Source organism: Necator americanus, chromosome V, assembly GCF_031761385.1.
Source record: "Necator americanus strain Aroian chromosome V, whole genome shotgun sequence".
NCBI classification, from domain to species: domain Eukaryota; kingdom Metazoa; phylum Nematoda; class Chromadorea; order Rhabditida; family Ancylostomatidae; genus Necator; species Necator americanus.
The window spans coordinates 25,751,986-25,777,701 of NC_087375.1; the positions used below are offsets into that span (position 1 = coordinate 25,751,986).

The following is a 25,716-nucleotide window of genomic DNA, read 5'->3' on the forward strand; positions in this document are numbered from 1 at the left end:
CCATCACTATGCTTCCACGGAACAATGCGCAATTGAAATTTGAAGACAAAATCCGCGGTAATGAGCTGTGTTGTCCTCGATAGAAATGCTGCTAGCAATATCGGGCAAGGCAGGCGTTTAAAGAGGCATTATGGAGAGAAGAAAAAACGTGTATTCCCCAATGCAACTCTTGTAATGCATAATTTAAACGTGTTTAAGTAAAAAAAAGTACTGTAAAGTGAACTCAAGATTAAAAAAGTGGAGAGATACTTCCTTCGCTTTGTTTGATTGTAAGTGTTCGAAAGAAAGAAACTTGTAATTAACCAAAATTTCGATGTTATGGTTGACAATCAATTGACAATGATAATTACAGTGTGCTTTCTGGCGCCAGTGAGGATCCTAATCGAGTAAATCCAGTCAAATTCAGTTACTCAGGTTTCATGAGGTTATTTGCGCACGCTCACATCACAAACTCCATTATTGTGTGGATCGAGGACTTTCTCCGTTTTTCAAATTGTTTAGGAGCTCCAAAATAAGCACCAAGTCATCTTTTTCGTGTCCTTTTCTTTAAGGAAGGACTGTTGTAAAGATCCTAACTTTTGTAAATTAATATTATAATGCGATTCCATTTCAATCTCTTTCTTTAACTCTCTCGTGGTGAGCCAAAAGAGAATGATTTATTTCATTTACGTTTGACTCAAGCTGCAATTTTCGACCATGAAAAAAAGCTATGTGGTAATGGCAAAACTAGTAAACTGACACAAATGTGCGTGTTTTTATCTCTTAATTTGTACCCATGAGTCTCCTTGAAATCCAGGAATAGAGAAGTTAGGCCATAGCTTCCTTGGAATAATGAAATGAATCCTATTCTTATTCTAGCTGAGGATACGGCTTCCCCTACGATGCTTACCATTAATTAGCCTTCAAGAACCGGTCAGAATCTTCGGAAGTTTCGTCAGACTACCTTCACAAACACTAATGCTGCAACGATAGATATCCAAGAGTGGTGATTTATTGATCCGTTGTGAATTTCCTTTTTTTTTGTTATGTATTAAAGATTTCGGGAACATAGTGTGTTTATCAGGCATAGGTGTGAAATGTCAGTCTGCCATGGTTTTTTTTTCCTACCTATCACAATCAATGGTTAATTCAAAGAAAGAGCGGCAGGTGTTCTGGAGGTCGTGCTCTTGGTCGGTCTACTCGTTCACGACTCCTTTCCCAACTGGTTACTTCCCGAAGTCATTCAAATCCGACAGCCATTGTTCGTCGCTTATTTTCTGGTTGAGAGTGTGTCCAGTTATGGAGCGAAGAGCTCCGACCGTAAGTATAAGGTTGGTGAAAGTGGAAAAGATGAACGACACGCAATGTCGCTCGACATAAAGAAGATTCCATATATAGAGAAAGTCTCTGTTTAACGTAATTTTGTGTACAGCAATGAAGTACATAAAATCTGTATAGTAATTAGATGCAGGATTTTCCTCTTCTTCAATTTTTTGTTTTATTCTGTGAAGAACCGGAAGGATAAAACAAATGCATTTCTCGAAAATAACTTTGCAAAACCCTAGTGATTACTTTTTTGTGAAAGCGGAAGCACATGTGCTCGAAAATACGATATTCTGTTAGTAACATGACTCATGAACTATGTATGAAAAAGGGAAGGATTCATACTGGTCATTTGTCAGTTTGCATGATTTGATCTTCAAAAAAAAACCTCCGCTCTTGTATACCTGTCAGTACATCTGGGATGAAAATAACTTCAATGATTTCCTTGGGATGAAGTGACACGAGATCTCCTTGGCTAAGTTGGGATATTTTCCTAAGCAGGAGCCAAAGTGAAACCTTTTTTCGTTTTGCTGTGGTTGGTTACGGTTGTTTATTGTTTTAATCTAAGCCATCAGGCTGTCTTCTTCACCTTATTTCTGAAGGTCAATTTTTTGAAGAATGTTCCCAACCTTAGATTTGGTACCATATGCAAAAAGCGAGTTGAATTGTTCTGTTTTCGACTATTTTAGAAAAATATGACCTTCCACCATCTTTTTTTTCATAAATCTGGAGGTGGTGTACATAGAACCTCACACGATTCTGACTGAAAAAATTGGCTCAGGTAGGCGTCTTTTTTTTTTGAAAATAGTTGTTAGGTCTCAAATATAGGATAAGCAAAATGTATTTCTCCATCTTTTGAATGAAATTTTATTAACACTTATGAATCTTTCGAATTAAAAAGCTCAATTCATCCAAGAAAAATCTAAAACTCAGAAGGAGGCTTAACTCCGAGTAGAAAGCAGTTAATATTATGGAATGCTCAGTTTGATCTCCTATTTCGATCCCAATGAAATATGAGGAATTAGCGGACTTGAGAGTACCACTCTCAAGTCCGCTAATTCCTCATGTTTCCTTGGAGCTCTGGAACAGTAATTTTAACTGAGTTGTTATTAGAAGGAGTACATACATTCCCTGTCGCTACCGTAACGCGCGTGTAAATGTTTGACTGTTGACGCTGAACAAACTTCTGCTGCCGTTCTATGACTCGAAACTAGTTAGCTTCCTTGCAAGGTGGTGAGCTGGTTACCACATACTCTGAGGTAGCATTGCAAATACTGTGCTCTGAGTGGCGAAGCTGGCATCCGAGTACTTCTCGGTCATGGACCAAAAGGAGCTCCAGTAACGTTCTTTCGTGAAATGGTCATAACTGCTTCATTTTTGTCGTAATGTGCATATTTAACCTGCAAAGGTTTTTGAATGAAAAACAAACAATTTTATTATTTGGATTTGTTTTCTTAAATTAATGAGTGTTGTGTGAGGGAAGCCTCTGGATCCACGCGAACTCACACCATTTACCCTTGGGTGATTCTAAAACGGAGTCACAGGCCGCTGAACTGAATCGCCCAGGTTCATTCGATAATACCCTCTTCAGAATTCTGCCAGTTATTAAACATTCATAAAACAAAGTACTCGTAACACAACACGGTATTGCACAAAAAAGTTACAAAATGCATATTATTAGTAACATGAAGAAAATACTTGACCATTTGGTAATTGTGAATAGGGATACGGTATTGAGATAATTGGTGGAGAACCGAATTTACACACATCATAAGGATACGGTGTCGAATTACCATACCAATAGGAGTCATCAGTTTGTATGAATAAAGGTTGCGATAATGGTGTAACAGTGCCGGATTCGGGCGAGAAAGTACAGTAATTTGATGCCGGCGAGATTGGCGTCGAATACGGTGATGTTGGAGGAAGTACGGTATTGATGGATGGCAATGAGATTGGAGATGATGTGCCCGGTTTTCCGTACGGACAATAGCGTGGTGATGAGGATTTCATCTGAAATAAAATGGGATCACTATTTCTATGAAAAGATTACATTTTAGCGGAAAGAAGAGATCAGTCTAGCTTTGTGCATGTCTCAAAAATTAGATACTAGGCAAGTGCGGCGGATAAATCGTCATGGGATATTCATGGAACCACCCATACACTTAAACGAGCCGTAGCGACTAATCATCATTTGATGGCGCTCTCTTCATTCTATTGCGATGATAATTTTGGTGACGCTGTTTGATCCGAAAAACTCCTCTGAACTCTCTGGTAATTACCTATTATTTTCCGACGCTTTAGTCGGATCGCACGGTAACTGACGGTTCCTTGTGAAGATTGTCGAAAAGAAAGCTCCGCGACTTATTCATGCAGCAAATTAGCACTTCAGGGGACATATGCGTCCCCTAACAGAGATAAAAAAGCAAATTGGATCCGAAAAAAGTCTCCTTGGAGGTGGTGAAGGTGTACGAGCAGGAAGATCCGCACCTCAGCGCAGATAGCCCAAAACGTTGAAAAATTGGCCTAGCACAAGCTTTCAAGTGGCATCGTAAGGCGCAAGAGAACTGGTTCGACAATCGATGCTTACTGATGTTTTCGTGGCGAGATTCGTCACTGGATTAGTAAGTAATTAAGGAAATCCCAATAGAGTACGAACTGACCAAATGGCTGCTTTGCGTTGCCTGATGATTAGATATTTGTGGTGGTGACGGCAGTAGAATCGGCTTTAGTCGGATCGGTTCGGTGGATTTTTGCTTGTTCATCTGGAAAGAAGCGAATGCTCGATTGTAGTAATAAATGAGAATTAAAAGAATTAAAAACGAATATAGCTCATTTCGACTGTTGAAAGAGTTCGAGAGGAGGAGGAAAGGATAAAAATCGAATTGACATCGGATGTGAATTTTAAAAGATTTCCTAACATCGGCTCTCCTTTCACGTTCTCTTTTCTACAACAATGGTGGCCTATAATAGGTCGACGTGAACGACAAGTGACAAGTTTTTTGACGTCAAGTATGCGTCGCGCATATTGCGCTATTAGGTCACACTTACAATACAACGCTGTGATGTTACGCCACACGGACACTTAGTCAATTGGAGCAATTGCAAACAACAGAAAGTCTGGTAATTTTCAAGGTATAAAAACTGCAAGGAAACTTATGAGCAAACGAGAATCTGGTTAGGATTAATATTGAACAACTAGTATACTATTATTACATTACAATTAATATATTTGGTCAAATCAATCAAAATCAGTGAAAAAATCACGTGAATTGTGTTAAGGTGAACAAAGTGGACTTTTTGAACCTGCAATGATTCCATTCAGAGAGGTATGATCATCATAGGTAAGAATAATTGATAATCTCTGACTATCTGAGATAAGTTTGTTTGAAAAGAAAGCTGAGTTGAGTCCTCGTTTTCTTTCCCCCATGATGCCATGTTTTGGGATAGTTGATCCTATTTTACTTATTGTATAATTATAATTGTACAATAATTGCTGAAAAGAAGGGAAAGATAAAGGGGATAAAGGGCTGGCTATTTATGCTATTACTTTCAAGAGATGTTTCAAAGATCTTCCCGGCAAAGACCTTCCATTCAATTTTGATTTGATTCCATCCTACTTAAATTAATATAATCATCCCTATATAAATTTAGGAACTCATTGGTGCAAGCCACATGTTGCACTGTAGCAACTCACCATTCGTCTATCGTCACGTTCTCAAAGATGCGGACGTGCGGTCATGTGAAATGATATAGTTTGTGGCGATGTGATATTTTAGACATTTGTAGATTTCACAAAAGAAAAGTTGGAAAGCGAAACAGATAGGTTACAGTAACGCAATCAAGGCCAAACAGCGCATGCCTTGCATTCGATATTCTTAAAGGTTTCGTTAAAACTTTACAGTAAATGGAGGAGGTACTAAAAATTACAGGTATTTTTAGAACAATAATCATAATGCAGCTCAATTATTGTAGATATCAAGATTCAAGAAAGAGCATTTACAAAACGGCCACAATGAACACATGAATTATTGGAAAAAAACCCTTTCCAACTTTGGCACTATAAGTTGTAGTTTTTTTTGAAGGCAGTTCCAGGAAATGGAGGAAGTTTGCTGCTGATCTCAACTTCTGTTAACTTCTTCACGATTTCGATTGCCACATGGTGGTGATGTTGGCTTGCCACAGAGACAGAGCGCCCAGAGCTCTCACATAGCGATAACAATCTTGGTCTAGCGTTCAAATAACCAGGCACGACAATATCCCAAATTTCTGGCAATTTCCAACGTTGAATGACAATGACGTCAATGGAAAGAGTTTCAGATGTCGCAGATGCACCTGTTGCTTGGCGCCTGACACCCGAAAATCTCAGGAGAAAAAAGAAGTGGAATGAACGATAAGAAGATGAATTGAAATCACACGAAAAGAAGAGAGGACAACACGATTCAGCAGAAACGACAGCAATGCTGTGATAAATTGCGACTAGAGAGTAAAGGGCTAATTAGGAACTCTCCAGGAATCAGCAAATTTGTTCAAATGAATATGATTCATTAGCAGTGGAATAATTGAATCACTGAAAGCAGACATGTAGCAGCGCACATGTGTGGTGCGATCGGAGATTTGTAAATGGCATTTGTAGGCGGGTATTCATCGCCGGTGCTCGCTAGGCCTGCTTGCCTTCTGGTCTGCCGGGACAGATGACATATTTACGGGGTATTGTTAGCGGCCGATGAATGTGCGTGTGGAGAGAATAAAACCAGTATCAGACATAGCAGACAGTTAAAGAGCTGAACAGAGGTCATCTGAGAAAACAGTTCAGAGTCAACTGATATCGTCACGCGTCAATGTACTGATAACCGGAACAAATACACAGATCAGATGACGAATTGCGGCTTTTTATGACTTAGCGAGACAGCAACCACAGTAGGCTTCAAAAGCGAAATATTATTTGCTGTCATGTCTAAAATCAACTCAGCCCGGCCTCTCCTCTTCCACACAACTGAACAAACACACTGAACCATATGTGTAGAATTGCAGGCTATGAGCCGAAGAATAATATATGACATAACTGACGTCCCCAAAGCTATAAAACCCCTGATGTTGAGTTGGTTTACGATACCTTTGAGGAGGAAAGCGTAGTCACAAAAGATTTGGGAATCCTATCTAGGATAAGAAGAACGTCAATACCTTCATGAAGCAAAAGAAAACGGACCACAGTACGGTTAATTCATTGAGATGCTCTGTTTCGTTGTATTGACTTTAAATCCAGTATCGCGAAAAAGTAGTACACATTCGAACATCTCTATTTCAAGGTCGTTTTTTACGGCAATTATTACGACCTAGAAGGAATAAGGACAAGGTAATGTGAAGTTAACTGCGACAAAAAGTCTTGAGTTGGTTCGTTGAGAAACCGTCAGCACGGTCAGATAACTTCGGAAGTTTAGGAAGCCACGGAAAACTTTACAATTATGGACAATCCCCGAAATAGAGAATGTTCACATCATCTGGAAGTGTACATCCGAATTTATGCCCAGTGGCACTTATCTTTGGCCATGCGACCGTAACGCGAATACCACAACGCAAATGCTTGCGGACAGTGAGAAAAAAGGTAAGAAGTAGATGGATGCAAGGCTACATCTACTGCCTAGACGCAAGAGAGCTTTGTAACCCTTAAATGAAGTTCATTTGCTCGTAGAAATAACGAATAAGTACCTCGATCTTTCTTGCATGCATGATATCATCGGTTATTTTCACTGCCTTACCTTGATGATGTGTACGAAGAGGACGACAGAGGCGACTGAACCAAATGAATGGTTTTAATGTCGTCGAGGACTAAAAGTAGCCTATACAAGGACGATTCGCGGACGATTTAAAGAGCAACGAAGAGGAGGGCAGCGTATCGAAAAGCGTGTGTAGTGCGTAGTCATAAAAAGATGCGCATGCATACACACGACGACCACGAAATTCCGCCTTTTCTAGCACATACCAACAATAAACCTCGAACAGCTCACGCCGTTTGTTGTTAAATCAACACAGCTGGAATATGCGAACGAAAAAAAAAACCTCATCTCTACGCTTGAGAAAGATTGAAACCGCAGTAGCTTAGCAGAAGAAGAATTATGGGGAATAGCCATGTACTGTGATATTATGGACAATAGAAATCGTTTTGAAATCTGGAATCGCCATCAATTGTCGGACAAAAACAGCTGAAGAAGAGAGTGCTGAGCCTACCAAGTACCAGGTTACAGATAAGCGTCTGCTCAAGTGATCATTGTGTATACAGCTCGTCACTTCAAAGACAAGGGCACCAGCGACTGACCGCTAAGGGCCGCAAGGGTCAATGAAACCCTAGCGACTGCTACTAATTATATACGCATGACACGATGGCCATAGAATGGTGTTACGTCGCAGCTACTAGAGACTCAAATTTGAGGTTTTTGCAAATTCAGAGCAATTCATTATCAGCCTCGGATTGTTTTTACAGAGGGGCAGGAATCTGCAGGAGTTCGATTGGCTTGATTAGCAGCATATTTTACGGGATTACTAGGGGTTTTCAAAGAGCAACTTCTCACAGTAAGACCGCAGAAGAACAAGGAGAAAAGAAATCAAATCTAGAGAGGTCGAGGATAGTTCCAGTGGTTTCTGCAGCGAATATATTGTTGACTACAACTCGATTTCTGCAAACATCGCAGGAATCTCATCAACAGTGTGAAATGAGGTATGAACAACAAGATAAATGCCGATCTCTCAGGTAGTATGTGCTTGTCATTGTCGAGGACGTCGTCAAGGTTACTATCGAGACTATGCTCAACGAAACCCTTCCTTAAGAAAAACTTTACAACGACTAACTGGTAAATGTACAGTATACACAGTAAGAATCGCGTAGAAGAAAAAAAAACGTTTGCGAATATAAAACCTTGAAGAAAGAAATGAGAGATAATAATTTAATACAACAAGAAATAGTCTAAAGCACAAAGTAGTATTATCTTGAGGAGTTTCCTTCGGGAAACAAGGACAAAAGAAAAAAAAGAGGCTGTAGAAATACGATGCTAGACCGATTTTCTAGGGGTTTTTTAAAGCTCTATAGCTCTTCGGAGTCGGTGTTCATTTTTGAATAGATAGAAAATGTATAGTAAGAATAATACATAACTAATTTTTAGTAAAATAATGTGAAACAGCGTAACCCCGAGATAAAGCAAGGAAAGGCACAACCGAACGATGTAATTAACATAATCCCCATCTAGCCATGCTGATTCATTACGAGAACTGAGAACGAGACCGCCCCTATGTCTCACGCACTCTAGTCATTCCATTAGATAATTATGTGATAGGCAGAAGTGCAAGAAAAAAAGAGGGTACTCCATATAAGACATCCCATATAGGCCACTTCCTGTTAAATGCGTTTGGTAATGCAAAGAGGAATCCTATGCAGTACATATTCTTTTGAAAACGCTAAGGAAACCTACCATTGCCAAGCAAATTCGCAAAGATATTGGATCATTCACTACATAGCTACTACGCTACAGCAAGAGCTAATCGCTTGCGGTGACAGCGGTTACAAAACTAGTTTTGGACATTGTTTTTGTGCATATCGTCGCGGAAGATGCTCAAAAACTCATCTGACTCGATCAGTGTGCAAATTGTGTGCAGCTGAGCTCGAAAGAACTACGCCACAAGCAACAGCTATGTAGCTATAGCTTAGTCATTACTAGGGCTTGGGCGATGAAGCGATGAACAACATCGGAGCGACACGGCCCGAAGGCTATAAATTTCCCGTCACGTAATGAAATGTTGCACTGTTGTCATCAGGCTTAAAGGGCAGTGTATCACGAAATTGACGATATTGGAGTCTCTGTGGAGAAGTATAGAGTTTCTGGCGTAGATCACGAGTATGAGCGTGGCTCCGCTCAATTCCCCCTAATCGTCCTAAAAAAAAACGGGATGAGAACTGCGTTAATTCAGTTTCGTGATACACCGCCTTTAAAATGAATGAATTTCGCCCTATACGGATGCTGGAAACAAGTAACTGCCTATAGATTGTGATTTGAGAGTTCCTCTAAAGAGAACTTAATCTTGACCTATTAGGAGCATCTGAATAATATCGTGTTCACATATGTCAGTTTCAAAATTTCTGGAAAAGACCACCATTGTTCTATAGAGCCAGAAAATTGAAAATTTGCTCATAAGATGGCCATAGGTAATTTTTAATTGTTTGATTTCGTCAGTGAATGGGAAAAGATAATAAATAGTATATTAGAAAATTTCACGAATAATATGTTAAACTTTTTCATCTAACAAGAAAAGGCCTTATTTTTAGGAATGTGTAATATCACAGTTGAATTAGTCAATCGTCATGTTCTCTTCACCAAAAGACGTTTGCATACGACGCTTTTCAATGGAGAAAGAAAAAGATTTAGAAATGCTGCGTTTCTTGCACAAACAGGTTTCGTTTTCTCACAATTGCACTGCAAATTGGAGAACATCAGGGAAACGTGTTCTATTCGGGCTTCAGTTAAAGGATGGAACGACTTCATTACATCCATTCCCTTGCAACGGTTATGATTTGACACTATGCAGAATCTGTTCTTCTATAAAATGTTGTTCTTCTGGTAAAATTTTTGTTAGGGAGGAGCTCAGAGCCTACTTAGATAAAAGTCGTAGGTAAGTAATTGAAAAATCCAGAAAACAGAGAAGTAATGAGATCAGTTGAGTCGAGAACGAAACAAAGCTATGGAATTAGAACTCTTGCAGAGATGTTTTAGTCCGCGGAGGTTCGCTCAAGTTTCACTGAACGTCTGTATGACTGCAGTAAACGGGATTTTCAGAAAAGAAAAGAGTAGAGCTAAAGAAACGCGCACATGGAGGACAACCCAATTCGATTTATCAACATCGCGATGAGGACTAAACTAAACATTGAAGCTCCGCGGCCTGCAATAAACAATGCAGTTGTTGACAGTTTGAGGAGTTTATTGGAATGCTGAAAGAACAACGAGGACGGCAACGGCAAATGGGAGCTATGGCGCCGAAGTGGAATGTTTGTGTTGTCGAGCAAAGTCGGGCGAAGGCGGTGATTCCCGCCACCTATACATACTTGGACGACATTGCTGCTGACGAATGGTGGTGGAACCGTCGAGTGGAGTCGAACGAACGGACGAGGCGAAAGTGTCGGCGAAAAACAGCGCCGCAACGAAACGAAACGCAAATGCAAACTTAGACGATAGGCGGAGATAACAACTCTAGGTTATTTCCGTAGCGTCCGTACACAGGTGCATAATTTCACAGCCGCTTTCTAGGCAGTTCTGTAGCAGTCGGTGGAGAAGATGATACTCCGCGATAGTTGGAAGTTAGCAACTGTGTTCTCCAGTTTGTTACACAAATTAAAGTCAGTTGTCACGCATAAATATGACGAAAGCGTAAAAAACCTATGAGACGATTTGGGGTTTAAACCGCTCCAAATCCTTCAAAACCGATCCAGGTTGTCACATAAATCCCAGGGTCATGAAGATTTCATCTCATGACTTGGGATCTTCTTAAAGTCGCATCATTTGATGAACTAATTGCCCAGACTTGGGAAGGCCTCCCACAAAGTGCGATGCAGATAAAGTGACGTAAAAAGACTATTAGAATAATATTAATACGGATAAATCTGACTAAAAATAAATAGTACCACACACTTCTGCTATAACTCCTATGCGGGCATTCGAGTCCCGTGCACAAACTAATAAGATAACTACCATCCCGCCTTGTCAACAATTAGTGGAAATGCTGAATTACTAATAATTCCTTCGTTGATTAGGTGATTATCAGAAAAGAATCAAATTATTCTGTGCCTCATAGGTTAAGAATTTAAGTTCAAGAATTATCTACAGTATAAACAGCCTTCCCAGCCCTTCATAAGATGCCGAATCACATTCAAAAGCATTCACACCTAAATCACTAACCATTTGTCACTAGTTAAACCTTTTATAAACTAAGGATCCACTAAAAAAATGTCAAACATTCGCAAAGTAAGGAAAAGTAGCACTTAAAAGTGCACAAATGCATACGATCGCCAAGGCGCGCGAAATGGGAAAATTCGAAATAAAAGCGATAGCACGCATACCGCATTTCGAGGTCGCGTCAGCGTTTTTCTTTCATCCTATGCCGGCATGAGAAAGACATGAATTTAGAACGGTAACGGCTTCAAAAGTGTCAAAATATTTCACTATTTATTGAAATTAATAGAATTATTGATTGTTTATTAGAATTATTTACGGTCCATCATTAATTTGAAATAATTTAGGAAATAAATACGAAGTGAAAAACTTTCATGTCAACTAAAAAGAGGAATCAACAGGAGGAGAAGAACGTGAAAGAAGACCTCATTTTGAATTTGATTCGAGGAAAGCATGAAAGTGCAAGTGTACACTTCAGCACTTTCGGGAATTCATATTGGTATATTTCTCCTTCAGCCGATAAACATTAATGGAACCTTGCGAATGAATTACTAACCTAATCAAACCAATTTAAAACTTTCAATGCTATAAAAAATGTGCAACAAAAGCGCGCTTTAATTGCAATTAATGCATATCTAGATAGCAGGAAATAATTACGCATTGCCAAACCGCAAAAACAAACTCCCTTTCACGGCAATACAACGTATCTAATGCCTATTTTTACGACTCTCGATATATGGATGTAAGGTAACGAATGGTACGATATGGTGGTACACAGAACGCCGTGAGAAGCTCACTGTGAAGAATTCACTCTTAGTTTTGGATTGAGCAAAGCGATTGAAACGTAGACCACTAGAGCTGGGGGCACGCACCCAGGCCCGTCTAATACGTGGAAAAGGACATTAGTTCTTGCGGGGCAAGTTAGAAAACGTCACTCTTGTTAACACTTCGGTTCCCTCAGCACCCTATTCAACGGTTTTTCCTTGGATAGGCTTCCGAGAAGACTTCATCGGTTTTCGACTGCTCGCTTGTGAACGTGGCGCGTGTGGTGGCGCGTTCTAACTACCTCGTAGAAACTAACGCCGTTTCCCGTGCCGTTTCTCAGGTCGATTTCGGTAGAACAAGCGTAGTCACGCTCATTCTCGTAATTCACACCCTGAACTTTGTATAGTCCACGGGAGATCCAAACATCGAAAATTTCACGATACGCTCTCTTTAAGGTAATGCTTTTCATTCCACGGCGAATATCTAATGTTCAAATCAAAAATACCAGAACCCACATTTCTTAAACTCCAAAATAAAGCATTAGCCTTTGTTAGTTAATTCTTGTAAAAAAAAAGTCTTACTTCCTGCACATAACTTACACAGAAAACCGTAGCTATGTGAGTTGTAGAAAATTCAATTTAATGTTATACGGTTGGCCAGTAAATTGCATTGTACAGCAAGAACGGCCACGAAACCTGTTTCATGTAGCCTGCACAACTGTTCTTTTGCGAATCGAACATACCTGAGAGACTTTTCCCGGTTTACATTGAAAAGGAACAGCTTTTGGGACTGCTTCGGGATGTATGAATAACTCGGGATTTCTAGTTCATCGGGACATTTCACGACGCAGCTTTTACTGTACGATAAAACCATTCTAGCAGTTTTTGTAGCAAATAACAGCGTTTACTGAAGGATGAAATATAAACACTTTAAAAATGAAGGCTTCGGAACGCGTGTTAGTTTCTATGAAACATGAAAGAACGTTAAAAAAAGCGAAATAAACTTAATTCACGAGTTTTTTGCAAACGAATCATAACTGAGTGGGGTTCGATTTGTTGCGAAACGAAACCCATACACGAAGAAGAGTGGCTATGTTAATCGAGAAATCAAGTAGGGGCAGCTGCGATCGGCGCGAACAACCCACGAAGGTCGTCTCCGAAAAGGGTAAACCGCCTCAGCCGACATACAATAAATGAACGATTTTCGCGCGAAATTACGAGTACCGAGACCGAAAAGGACAGAAAACCAGAATGTGCCAGGTTTGGTTGCTCCAGTTATATGCGAATGTTGGAAACGATGTCAAGTATGGACGAGCCAGTGAACTTGGAAAAAGTGGACAGCCTACGAATCAGAACTGAAGACTGGATTATGGCGGTATCTTTATGACACCACCGGCAAAAAAAAGCTCTTAAGATCTTGGAGAGGGAAGCTGTGCTGATTAGAGAGACTCCAAATTGAGGAACCTGTCCAGGAAACATTGGGACTTCCTTTGAACAAAAATCCTCTGGAAAATAGAAGCTCACAAGGTCAACGCTGTGCAAGATGATCCACTGTAAGCTCAAGTATGTATGTGAGCAAACAACTTCGACTCGGAGGCGGAGAAGGACCATATGGTGGTCACCCAATCTAGGAACGATCCTAGTCATAAAATCATGCTTCAGGTTCCTTATTTTCTTGATTTTTACATACACTTTCACTTCATTAACGAACTTTTCGCTTTTTAGTGGCGAAAATGTATTTCTTTTATCCATTGTAAATTGATGATGATTTCGTTTGTAATCTAAACATCAAGCAGATATGAAAGAAGAAAACAGGGAAAGAAAGTTGCTTACGTTACGTGTGACTTTTATAAGAAGAATGTTCTTTACAAACGCAAAATGCATGAGAGAATTCACCTATTTAAAAAAGCTTCTTATTGAATTGTGCTTCCTTTTTCAAAATGAAAATAAAATCAAGGGAAAAAGGATTAGCCAACGCATTTACTCGCACACGTTTCTACGTTTAAACTAACAGGAATGGAATCATTATTAGATGAAGTCGGAGAGCGTGTATGAGATGGATCATGCAGAAGAAATCTTGTAAGCATGTGCTTTACAGCACTTGGTTTTTTTTTTTAGTATTTTAGACCAATCACTTTTAGCTGCACCGAAATAATATCAAAGAATGATCTGCTTAACACAAAATTATTAATGGTTCAACGTTTGATGAAGAGGTGAAGGCTTTCTTTTCCTAAAAGACTACATTTGTTAAATTTTGGCGAAGTCCTTAAAATAAGGTTGTAAATCTAGCTGTTAGCAACACTTCTACGCGATAACGCAGCAATGAGATGACCCGTCGCATCACAAACCGTGATCCGTCAGAAACGATTATGCAAATAAGGCGCAAGTGCGTGTGTATGTGTTCCTGTGTAGCCTCGGAACCTCTTTAAGAAGACGGAGAATGTGTGCTACATCAAGAGACGCAGACAGAATCGAGCGCACAGATGTCGTCTGATGAGCTTATGTAGCGACGAGAGATTGCGGGTAATTATAACGATGCATAGAATGTTAAATGACCACCGCTGGCAAATAGTGGCGTTAAATCGGATCTGGTTATCCGCCACTACATATCCGAGGAGAATATCGAAGAAGATAACAATAGCTGAAATGTCATGAGCAATCTGAGAAAAGCACTCACCATTTTCGCGGAAGTTGCTGGATTATCTCGCCAGGATACAATTACCCGCTCTTCGGCCATTCTGAATTCTGAAAATTAAATAAAAAGTTCGGATAACAGCGCACTTTTCCCAGGCACTCATCATCGACTAGGTATACGATCTTATTCAACATCCATACAGAACAGTTCTAGAGAAAATATCCTGGAGAAGGTAACAAAAACTGGAGGCTAGGATTTTTTCAAGGAGCAAGAAAAAATGTTGTTGATGCATGGTTGTAAAAGGAACACGCAGGAAAGAGAAGGCATGGGAAATAAATAATTTTAAGAATATGAAATGGTTAATTAATTGAGCCGGACACGAGGTCGTTATTATGAAACGTTATTATTATGAAATGATTCATAGGAGAACATGCACAGGTTGAGAGGAACGGAGAAGAGGTGAGATATTTTCATTTCAAAAAAATCGTACACTAGCATCTACCTATGTATCATTACTGTCAATTGCTCTCTTATCTGAACACTCCAGTTCAGAAAAAAGCCTGGATTGGAATTACATGGAATTTGGCGTGAACAGGATTGTAGAGGCGTAAAAAATTGAAAAAAAAACATCCGCGGAAAAGTTGATAGCTGCACTGATGCAAGCACAGAATCGATGATATTTAACTTGACAGAGTCTTCGAAGATTAGGTTTTGCTAGAATTTCAGATTTTTTTTTTAGAAATTCAGAATTTTAGATTTGTTTTTGTTAATTTTTTCTTCCAACCGAAATCATCGCCACTTTACAATAGATAAGAAAACATTTTTGCCGGATTCGTTCTACACCAACAGGAAATAGCCGAGAACGCTTGCGGAACAGTATGGATAAGAAATATTTTTTATAATAGAATAGAACTATTTACAAATTTCAAAGAACTATCGGAAGTCACGAAATAGAAAAGGATGTAATATTTGTCGAAAGATTTGAATGAATGAAACTATTTATAGCGTACTAAGAACAGAACAGATCAGACCTAATCAAAACAAGATTCCGGAGTCATCCGAATAACTCTCTCAGCGCGAAGAATGACCAAATCCACTAGTCGCTACTTCTCAATGAGGGCCTATTCATTGAGGTCGTCCGAGGAACGACCACTCCAGAGCCTTAATAATGAAGGTCAGCGGTAGGCTATACACAATAGCAAATGATATAATCATCGCATAAACGATGCACCCGACCAGATGTTCGCTTTACTACAACGTATTCCGAAGAATCCGCTTTGGTAAGCATAGATCTTTCCTATCCAGACGAGGTGAGTTCTAATAAGACAACGATTCCGGGATAATTTTATTGTGATCATGGATTAAATTCATGAAATGTCACGAATGGTCCATGGATCATCTACGAAGGTCCAATGTGACATCTACGCGCTGAAAAACATCCGTGCTTCAACTGAAGGACATTTAAGGTGGTATGAGGTCATTGTGGGAATGAAAACAACACACTGCTGCTGCCCATTCGAACATAAGAGCACCACAAATGATGCAACAAGCGGTCTATAATCATTCAACAACGATCGCAGTAGATCGCCTGCTACAGTAACCTTGAGTGGAGAGAGAGAGCTACTGAATAGTGGAAAGTTACAGAAAAGTGTAGTCTAGGGTGGATTTCGAGAATGAGGATACTCTGAGCTATCATGAGGATAAGAAAATACAGTAGCGTGAAATGTAACGTATAAAAGATGAAATAAGGAGAAAGAGTAGAGATTTTCATGGAACAACGACATTTTATTAGTTCATTTTGATATTTCATTTATTTATTTTTAATTTAAGTTGTTCTTTAGTTTTCCAGCACCATCTTTTTTAGTTTCTCTTAACAGAGCATTTCTACTCAAATTTTTCTTTTCTCTCCTGTATCTTTTAATTAAAAGCAGCGCACTAATGCACTGACACAGGCCAGACGCGCAGACGTTAGTCGTCATAAAACAAGATTTCAACAGATTTCAATGAAATAAAATAAAAAACTTCTGTCTGTTTTCGTAATTGCTATGGCACGGTAATGGTCGTTATGTGGAAGTAAGATACGTGGAACGTTCCGGTATTCCTTCAAGTACTTGATAATGTGACATAGGCATAGACATGTACATAGACTGCACGTATCATAGGGAAAACACAAAACACTTTCCACGAATCCAGAAAAGAAATGGATAAAGAGCATCAGACTGATCAGACGGTATAACTCTTCAAATTTTTAGCATTAGAAAACACATTAATTGAATCACACAACTCGTACAAGTGCAAATGGATTTCATTCCTCATAATTCTATGTAAGTTGACAGAGTATATAAGTTGACGTTCTATATAAGCGATTAAATACAGCACTAGAATAACTATAAATTGACGATATTCACGCAAAATGTGAACGGTATTGTGAAGTTTTCAAAGAAAAATTGAAGTTAGAAAAAATGCAAGAACTGAGCAGAACTGACATGGGAGTTCAATTTGAAAACAAAAAAGTTAAAAGAAAAAAAGAAGGGAACATAAAGATGTTAACTCTGCAAAAAAGGAGGTGTTCGTAAGCAAACACCTTCTGCAAACATTTTATGTTCAGAGATCACTTAACGGTATCCTCAACTAAAATAGATGATCAGTGTCGCAAATTGAACATAATTATGGTGACCTCAGCATAGTTAACTACTGACTGAGGACACGTTAAAATAATATGACCTTGATCGATGAGCCAAACGTCCGCGACAGATGTTTTTTTTATTGTACGTTATTTTACTTTCTGAATATCTTTCAGTGTATTGTCAGGACCACTGTTCTTGCTTTCAAGTCTGAGCAATAAGAGAAAGAGAAACTATTTTTTGATATGTTCTCCAAATTGCTTATTAACTCTCATATTTTCCGATGATATTTCGAGTAATTCTTGCATTTTTGTAGAGAGAATTTGCAGTCTTTCAACATCATGTCTTGATAGATACAATTTCATAGACTTTGAGAGAGGAGTAAACAAATAACTCAACTTTGCATCTCGTGCATCTGGGAAACGAAATGTGAGCAGATTCGTGGTAGTTAAAAATTTATTGGGCGAACAATCCGGACAGAATGAGCAGAACAGATAAACGGAAGTGTGAGGATAAAGAAGAAGGAGACACAAGGGTATGGGGGAATGGGAAGAAGAAAGAGGGAGGAGGACAAGGAAAGAATGAATGACATTCCAGTTTAGGACTTCTAGCGTAGTCGACGACATGAGCTAAACGACCAGAGATTGTCACAAACGAGGCGTCGTCAACAGCCACAACAACTATACACAGCACGCAAAACGCAATGCATTCACGAACAAATTGGGTGTTCAGAAATTGTTTTGCGGGCGTCGGAGGAAAGACGAATAGCGGCTTCAACGAATAGCTGAGAGAGCCATGATTTGCGCTGCAGGAACCTGTTCCTTTTTTAGAGTACATACTGGTTGTTTTCATCCGGCAAACATCTAGTCCAGACATCCATCCTATCACATTGCTAGTTTCATTTGTACTCAGTGTACTCTGGTGAACCTGTTTGAAAGGGGGAGTTGCAAAATACGTGGCTCTAATCTGCAGTGCAACTTATGACCTTTAAAAAAACTTTAAGAAAATTTCTTGATGTTCGGTCCCCTATAGAGCCACCCAGAGAGCGTTCAGGACTCTGTTTTCTAAGACGACAGTAAAAATGTGAAACGTGCTTTATAAATCCAAAAATAAAAAACTTTAATTTACTCGACGAAGCAAGTCTTTACACTCACAGGATTGACGAACCGAAACTAAAGTGGGCCAGGCGGAAATTCTTCAATAATACAACTATTCACACTTGTACGGAGAATTAGGTCTGTTTTATTGCATTTTTTTCTCCGAATGTTTTGTTTTTTCAACACTATGGGTGGAAAGAACTCAGTTCTATTTTGAACTGATTCCTCTAGTGATCCTTAGCCTCCTGTTTTTTTTTTCTGATGCTTCTGATTACGGGAATTGTAGGGGTATCGCACCTCTTCGCTATAACACTTACGAACTGAGTTCCAAGCCCCGTCTGCTCAAGGGTAGAGTCCTGCATTGGAAATTTCTCCAAACTTTCAAGTTACGGTTCATTGGGAATAATATTGTGACCTCAACTAAAATCCTTGCACTGCGGCATTGTGAAAGAGAAACTACACCTGTTCGTACTAATCAATGCAGGTGTATTATCGTAATGAAAACCTTTTGTGCCAGCGAAGCGTTCGTGATGCAGTGGAGATAAAAGCCCGTGGAACAAATATGTATTCAATTTCGTCAATTTTTCTGGAAAAAGTGGGAAGTCTATGGTCGCTCTTAAATCGTTTTTATCATATAAATTGTAAAAAATACTGCAGATATTGTAGGAAGCGGTGGAATAATGATATTCACTATATATTTTCCATACAATGTAGATTCTTATTTCGGAAATCTCCAGAAAATGGGAGAATTAGAAAGAACGATGAACATACTGTCACTCTTTCACTGAAGAGCCAGAAAGTCCACTCTTTTCTGGACCTATTTTATAGGAGTACCTTGTACAAAGATATTGAAGGGAAATCATTTTATTAACTAAAAAGTGACACAATCAATGTATTTTTGGTAATTTGCATATTTGCAATGATGTATAGTAGATCTCTATCCACTGCCCTACGGAAAAGGAAGTGAAGGGCACCCAACCGGAAAGCAATCGTGAAAAGCAAAACTTTAGAGAATGTGAAAGACTAACTTCGACTGCGTGAGTGTGACAAGTTTAAAAATTCTGGAAAATGCGCAGAAAAAAATTTCCATCACAAAACTAACTAGTATTGTTCAAAAAAAAATTAACTCTAGAATAAAGAAACTTTCAAAGAAGAGAGTGAAGTTGTTCATGGTAAAAGAAGTGTTGGTCCCGAAATCAGAAAAGCTCCCGCTTTACCGAAAACGTAATATATTTAGAGCAGGGACGTTGGACAATGCCCGTACTCTAAGCGCGGTAGAAAAGGTAGTCGACATAAGCTGTAAGCCTAACTAAATGCACTGCATAGAAAGCCACACTTTATTCCATAGTTATCGATCTGTTGTTTGTGGATGGAGTCCACTAGCTCGTAGACAATGCAGCAAATGATATTCAAATGAGGAGCGACTAAATTGGTGGTTCGGGTTAATCGCCGCGTTGTCGAGGAGCTTAACACCATTTCCTCTGGGAGAAAATGCCACGTTGATGATCCTAGCTATGGCTATGAAAAGGAAGAGGAACGATTCCGAGGGAAAGCTAGAAATGCTCTCATTCCTTTGTAGTTCAAACACTAAGCGCTAACACTAGTCCGGCACGAGATTTGTACTGCTTTTGATGGCCACGCAAAAACGAGAACAACAACTGTGCCAGTGCAAAGTCGGCGAACGCAGCGGCGAAACTCACAGGAGATGGAAGTCTGCGAATGGCTATGACTTTACTAGTACCTCAGCATGGACATCTGATATACGTAGATTCCGCATTTCGTCTTAGAAACTCTGATCTTAGTGACTATTCCCTCTTTTTCACGACTTGTTCCACCTAACTAATTTTTTGGTTGTCGTATTCCTTTTCGCATCATTACGTCGTTGAGAGAATAAAAATGAATTGCCAAATAAATAACACTATAGTCATTGAAAAGGAGTAAAGAGTCGTTCCAATCAATAGTTAGAATTCGACTCGGACATTTTCGTTATTTTTATAATATTTAATCAATCGACTAAATCATGTCGTAATACGTATAAGTAGCATGATAGTAATACCATAGTTACCATAGTATCTATAGTTAATCATTCCCGTCATAAATAAATCAATAAAAGCAGGGAAAATACTCAGGAACTACGCTGGAATAACCTTTTTGCTTCGGTTTAAGATCTGCCAGAGGTAGTTGCTAATGACCCCGTCACACACCGAACGAATGCTAATCGCAGTGGTCGCCAACGGCTTATGAGCGTAATTTATCCGGAAGTCATCTGCTTCATCATACAATTGCGCTGTTATTGTTTAGGGAACCCGATGGCCGCACATAAATTACTTTATGTGAAGCGGCCTTTGAATAACAACTAACGTTGCTGGGAATAAGAAGTACAAGAAAGGGATAAAATTCGAAGGAAATATTCTACCAGCTATCAATCCGTATACATAGCAGTTGAGAGAAGTTATTTAGTTGATTTTCCAAACCACACCGTTTTCAATCACAAATTCAAATTCAAATTGTATTCAATCACAATCATCAACAAAACAAATTGTGATCGGACCATTCAGAGTATTAATCTAGCGATCGAAAAATGTTAAGTCGCGAAATGAAATGAAACAAATGAAAAAACAATTACGAAATATTTCCAAAAGAGCTTGTCTTTTGCCTAAGATTCCGCTTTATGAAAAGTCCTAGCTTAGTTAAATGGTTAACATTTCAATCCTATAAGCATAAAAATAAGTTTCTATGCTATTCTATGTTACTGATGAATGTAAGAAAGAAAAGAAAAAAGAATAAGAAAGGAGAAAACAAGTAAACGGAAAGAAAAGGGAGCACTAATATTGTTTTTTCTTTTGTTCAATGTTCACAAAGGAAAAGAAAGGTAAATGATTTTTTCTTATTTTTTTAGTAAGCTCTTTGCTCCTAATGTAATAGCAGGCAGGCGCAGCTAGTAGTCAAGATCATACTGTCTGAGTAAATGAAGCTAAAATCCTTCTTTTCGTTCGTCAATTTTATCCGTACATCCCAAGAAGACGAAAAACGGATTTTCAGCTGCACAATCGTTCTTGTGGATGCAACCAAGAAATTTCTTCAGCGGAGATAATCACCTCGCCTTTCTGGTGGAAGGCCTAAACTTGCTGAAGAATCAGCAAGTTTAGGCGGCTGATGCAGCGTTTTTTTCGAGAAGAAAACGAGCTCTTTCGTCAGAATCTTAACTTCAGCAATAAAAAGCGAACGGCCGAGTACTTTACAGCAGCGCAAAACCGGCCACTCAACAAAACCTAAGATCTCTAAGCCGTATGGGAAACATTAGAAAGCAAGATCGTTCGCTAGATAGAAACGTTTTCCAACAGAAATAATGCTATAATTTAGCACATAATTCAATTTCCTAGGGGAAAACGAACAAATTGCGAAACAAAAACCTTGCAAAAAGTGTTATGGAATGACGAAATCAGACGTCATTCATTTATGGTTTTTAATTCACCTTGTAAAAGTTTTGCGGCCTCTGCCAACTTTTCGATAAGATTTTTCTTGCCTTAAGATAGGAGATCTCTTGATCGATTTTTGAAACAATTCGAAAGTTGGGAAATATGAACGAAAACATCGGGGCTTTCAAATTCGAATGTTTTTATTTCTTTTTCGGGTAGGTTTGAGCTATTTTGATGATTGCGCGGTCGCAAAGGTGCTAATGGCGAACACATGCGCTGAACCGGTCCGGTCATCGTCACTTTCCATTACGTTGCGGAGAGAAGAAAATTAACGAAGAACGCGAACGGCGATAAAATTCGCTTTGCATCGAAGTGAAAGTGTGGAAACTACAGTAAATGTTCATAACATAAAAATTTAAAAATGACGTGCACTATACACAAAGTGCAAATTTTTGATTTGATTCACAAAGAAATGAAAGAAAATACGCTGTTACTGCATCATAAATAGAAACATATTTGATTTTCATTGAGAATAAATAGAGAACATGTTGTAATATTCTTTTTTGGGCGAGTTTAGAGTGTGATAGCGTACATGTATGCAAAAAAAGTGAGTATTTCACGCTAAACCGGTTTTGCAGCTCAGAACTAGACGGTAGTGTAGGTTAGTTGGTGTTCTCGAGTTTTTCGACACTCTACATAGCTATTCTTGAAGAAATCTTGCAAAACATGAAATATGAAATTAGAAAAAAAAACAAGGCCAGATTCATTCTGGGAGTATTCATCTTCCTTTTATGTAGGTTACATGGACAATTAACCTAGCAAACGACTAATTTTCAAGCTTTGCTATTCTATGTATTTTACTTTACTATATTATATTGTCATTACTCTATTATAAAGTCTCTCGATTTTAGAGAATAATGAAAATGTGATCTGAAAACGGCGGCGTTCTTTTGCTCGAGTGAAGAAACAACTTGTTGCAAAAAATTTTTGACATCTCTCCACACTGTGCTAGTTTAAAACAATCCATCAATTGGGTAATAAACGACGCCTTCGCTAGTCTGGAAGTGTGTAAACTGATAGCAATTTGACGACATAAGAAGCTTAAGAGCAGAAAATCTTGGTGATCAATGACGAGGGAACATCCGCAGATCTACTTGATAGCTATGCTAATAAAGGAGCAGTCGTAGACTAGAACGAAGAGGTCCGGCTGAAGATTCATCAACACGATAATTTCTTTTCTTTCTTAGTTAGTAAATAATATGGATAAGACTTAAAAGCAGCAGGATTCGTAAGTGCAACGGAGATACAAACGCTATAGATTTTTTTAACTGAGAAAATAAAAGAGCTCTGATATGTGGAAAGCATTCTCGAGTAAACTCGTCCGTATCCTCCAAAAGATATGGTTAGAATAGAGTGGAATACACGCTTCAATGCAAACAGTGTGCGAAAGAACGAGTTGTCATTAAGGAGGTGAGGATTTTGAGTCACAACGCCTGTCTCCTTCTGCCCTCCCTTAATTTTCCCCAACAACATTTCATTTCTTCGTGAATAGTAGTGTGAGTAGCAGAAATGGTAGAATTAATGAAAGTAAAGAATTTTCAGTAAGCTTTGTATGAAATGTAAAAAACAAATGTTGTTAATTTTCTAAAGTATTCCATCAGAGTGAAGAACAAGTTCGTTAAAGTCATGTGTCTCAAACAGAACACAATTCTATCTACCAATAATCAAAGAATGCATTTTCTATCTCACATTATTTTTCCACCTTTTTGTATTTTATTGAATTTATACTAATGATTACAAAGTTGTATTGAAGAGGACTGCAGAAGTATTCCCCAAGATGTAAAATATCAGTTGGAATGTCAGTTTTGACCGCTACCGCGGCCGTCTTTGTTTAAACAACAACGTAACAGCTGAAGTCGAACCACATTCTTTGCTTAGCTGATCCTTTCAGGCAAAACCGACGAAACCCAAAGGAGCTGAAGAAGGTAACGATGACCAGTAGAATGAGCTGAATCAAAAATGAGTTTGGGTCTAGATTTATAGATACGTTTTCGAAAATTTCGGCTGGAATGCCAGTCAAAATGATGAACGAGTGTTAGTGGGATGTGGCCTTGGAGAGGAGCACAGCTTCAAATCAGATACACTTTTTCTTTCGGTTATTTTAAGTCAAGGCTATTGGCTGTGAAGTGGAGGACAAAAGCAGAAACACAAAAAAAAACTTTGAAAAAAAGAGATCAAAAGTGAGTGTTGATGGAAAATGCTTGCAAACAACTTCAAAAGTTCAAATCTCAGTACTCTCGAAGAAAAGAGCGAAAAAAAAAACGAAAGTAAAGGTAATTTTGCTAGCAGCAGTAATAGTGACAGTAATATTAGTCGTAACGGGTATTTATAATAGAGATGAAGCGAGGAGAAGAAACTTCTACGCAAACTGATGAGACCAGGACAGAAATTGATTTTCACTATGAAGCTGCAAAGAAACGTCGCAGCATCGCTACAAACCATCTGTTCGCAAGAAAAAAAAAACAGAAATTCTCATCGAAGCCGCTAGCTCTTTGTGAAAAAACGTTGTGATGAAAAAATGGTGTAAAAGGAAAAGTCATCAAGCGGAGCCCTTCAAAAATTTTCCTCTCTGATTACCATTTTTATGTACAAAATTTTCAAACGAAGCATAAGTTACAAAGTAGGAAATTATGCGCGTATATGGATCACAAATCGAATATTGGACAAAAATTCGGCATTATGGCAATAAAAGTTTATTCCCGTTCTTGCGTTAGCGTAGTCGGCAGACAGCAAGCAATAAGTGATTTCATTCCTGTAATGAATCTTCCTGAAGATGCTAAAGATGTTTAGCACTATGGCTCCACATCCGGTTCTCCTCAGGATTCACGACTCGATTCAAGATTTCAACTGCGATTTGAAAAGAAGTACAGATGAAATAGTATCGCGCTAAAAAACACACCTCTGGAATGACACGAAAAGAAGAATATCCAATGTCAATGGGAGTCACTATGAAAAAACACATTGGTGTACATTTTAATAAATTTAAAGGATATTTTTGAGTTCACCTGATTTCTGTATTCCTGTGGTATGAATTATGGTGAAAAGAACCTTTAGTACCTGTCGCTGAGATCTCTTCAGAGGAAGGACTGCTCCACACACAGGAAAAAATAAAAAAAAAAAACTTAAAAACCCCGTAAATCGGTAGAAATTTTGTAAATAACGCTCCTTAAGTTTGAACTAAATTTCAATTCTGCAAACGTCTTCAAATCGTCCATGATATCGTTTTGTATATGGGAAATGCTCATATGCGAACACAATTTTGTATACAGAACAACCATTTGCAGAACCCAAAACGAAATAGAAAATTAAGAAAAAGAAAAATCCAAAAAAACTGCAGCAATTTTGAGAAATCACTCACTTTTGCCACATAGTTCAGCTGATTTATTGCTTTGATTGGTGTAGCAATGCGATAAAAAAACATGGATAAGTACATAAAGCAGTGATGAGCCGAAAAGGATCAATTATTAATAAGCTAGAAAATATTGTAATATGTCCATTTTTGCTGAGGAAAACTCGAGGGGTAGGTTAAGCACGCTCTCTCATTAGTGTTTATGTAGTCTTTGACATATTCATCGGCGACTGGTTGACTGACTCGGAAGGACAGCTGCCCACACACACAGAAATTGACATGAGAGCAGACGTAACAAGATATATGGACCAATTCTCCGTTGTTCGTTTCATTTAAGGGACTCGAACAAAGTGTTTGTCATGAAACCCTTGGATATGGTGTTTGCGATGAAAAATAAATAAAGGCCAGGAAGTATGTTGTGGCACAAAGGTAAGGTGTAGCCGATCTCCAACTTCTTTCAAGCTGCTAAGCCAGAAAAGTGTAAACAACATTTTTTGGAAGTCTCCGAATCCTGCTTGATAGGCAAACATTCAACGT

At 38.7% G+C, this 25,716-nt stretch overlaps 1 protein-coding gene across 1 annotated transcript; it reads right to left on the reverse strand.

The window, feature by feature from the left end:
* Positions 1 to 2,979: 2,979 nt before the first annotated feature.
* Positions 2,980 to 14,732, reverse strand: RB195_015202 (uncharacterized protein; the record flags this gene model as incomplete). Its single annotated transcript, XM_064205797.1, has 3 exons — positions 2,980 to 3,312; positions 3,963 to 4,064; positions 14,673 to 14,732. The coding sequence occupies 3 exons, from the start codon at positions 14,730 to 14,732 to the stop codon at positions 2,980 to 2,982; spliced, it is 495 nt and encodes a 164-aa protein (XP_064061678.1).
* Between the last annotated feature and the right edge of the window lie 10,984 nt (positions 14,733 to 25,716).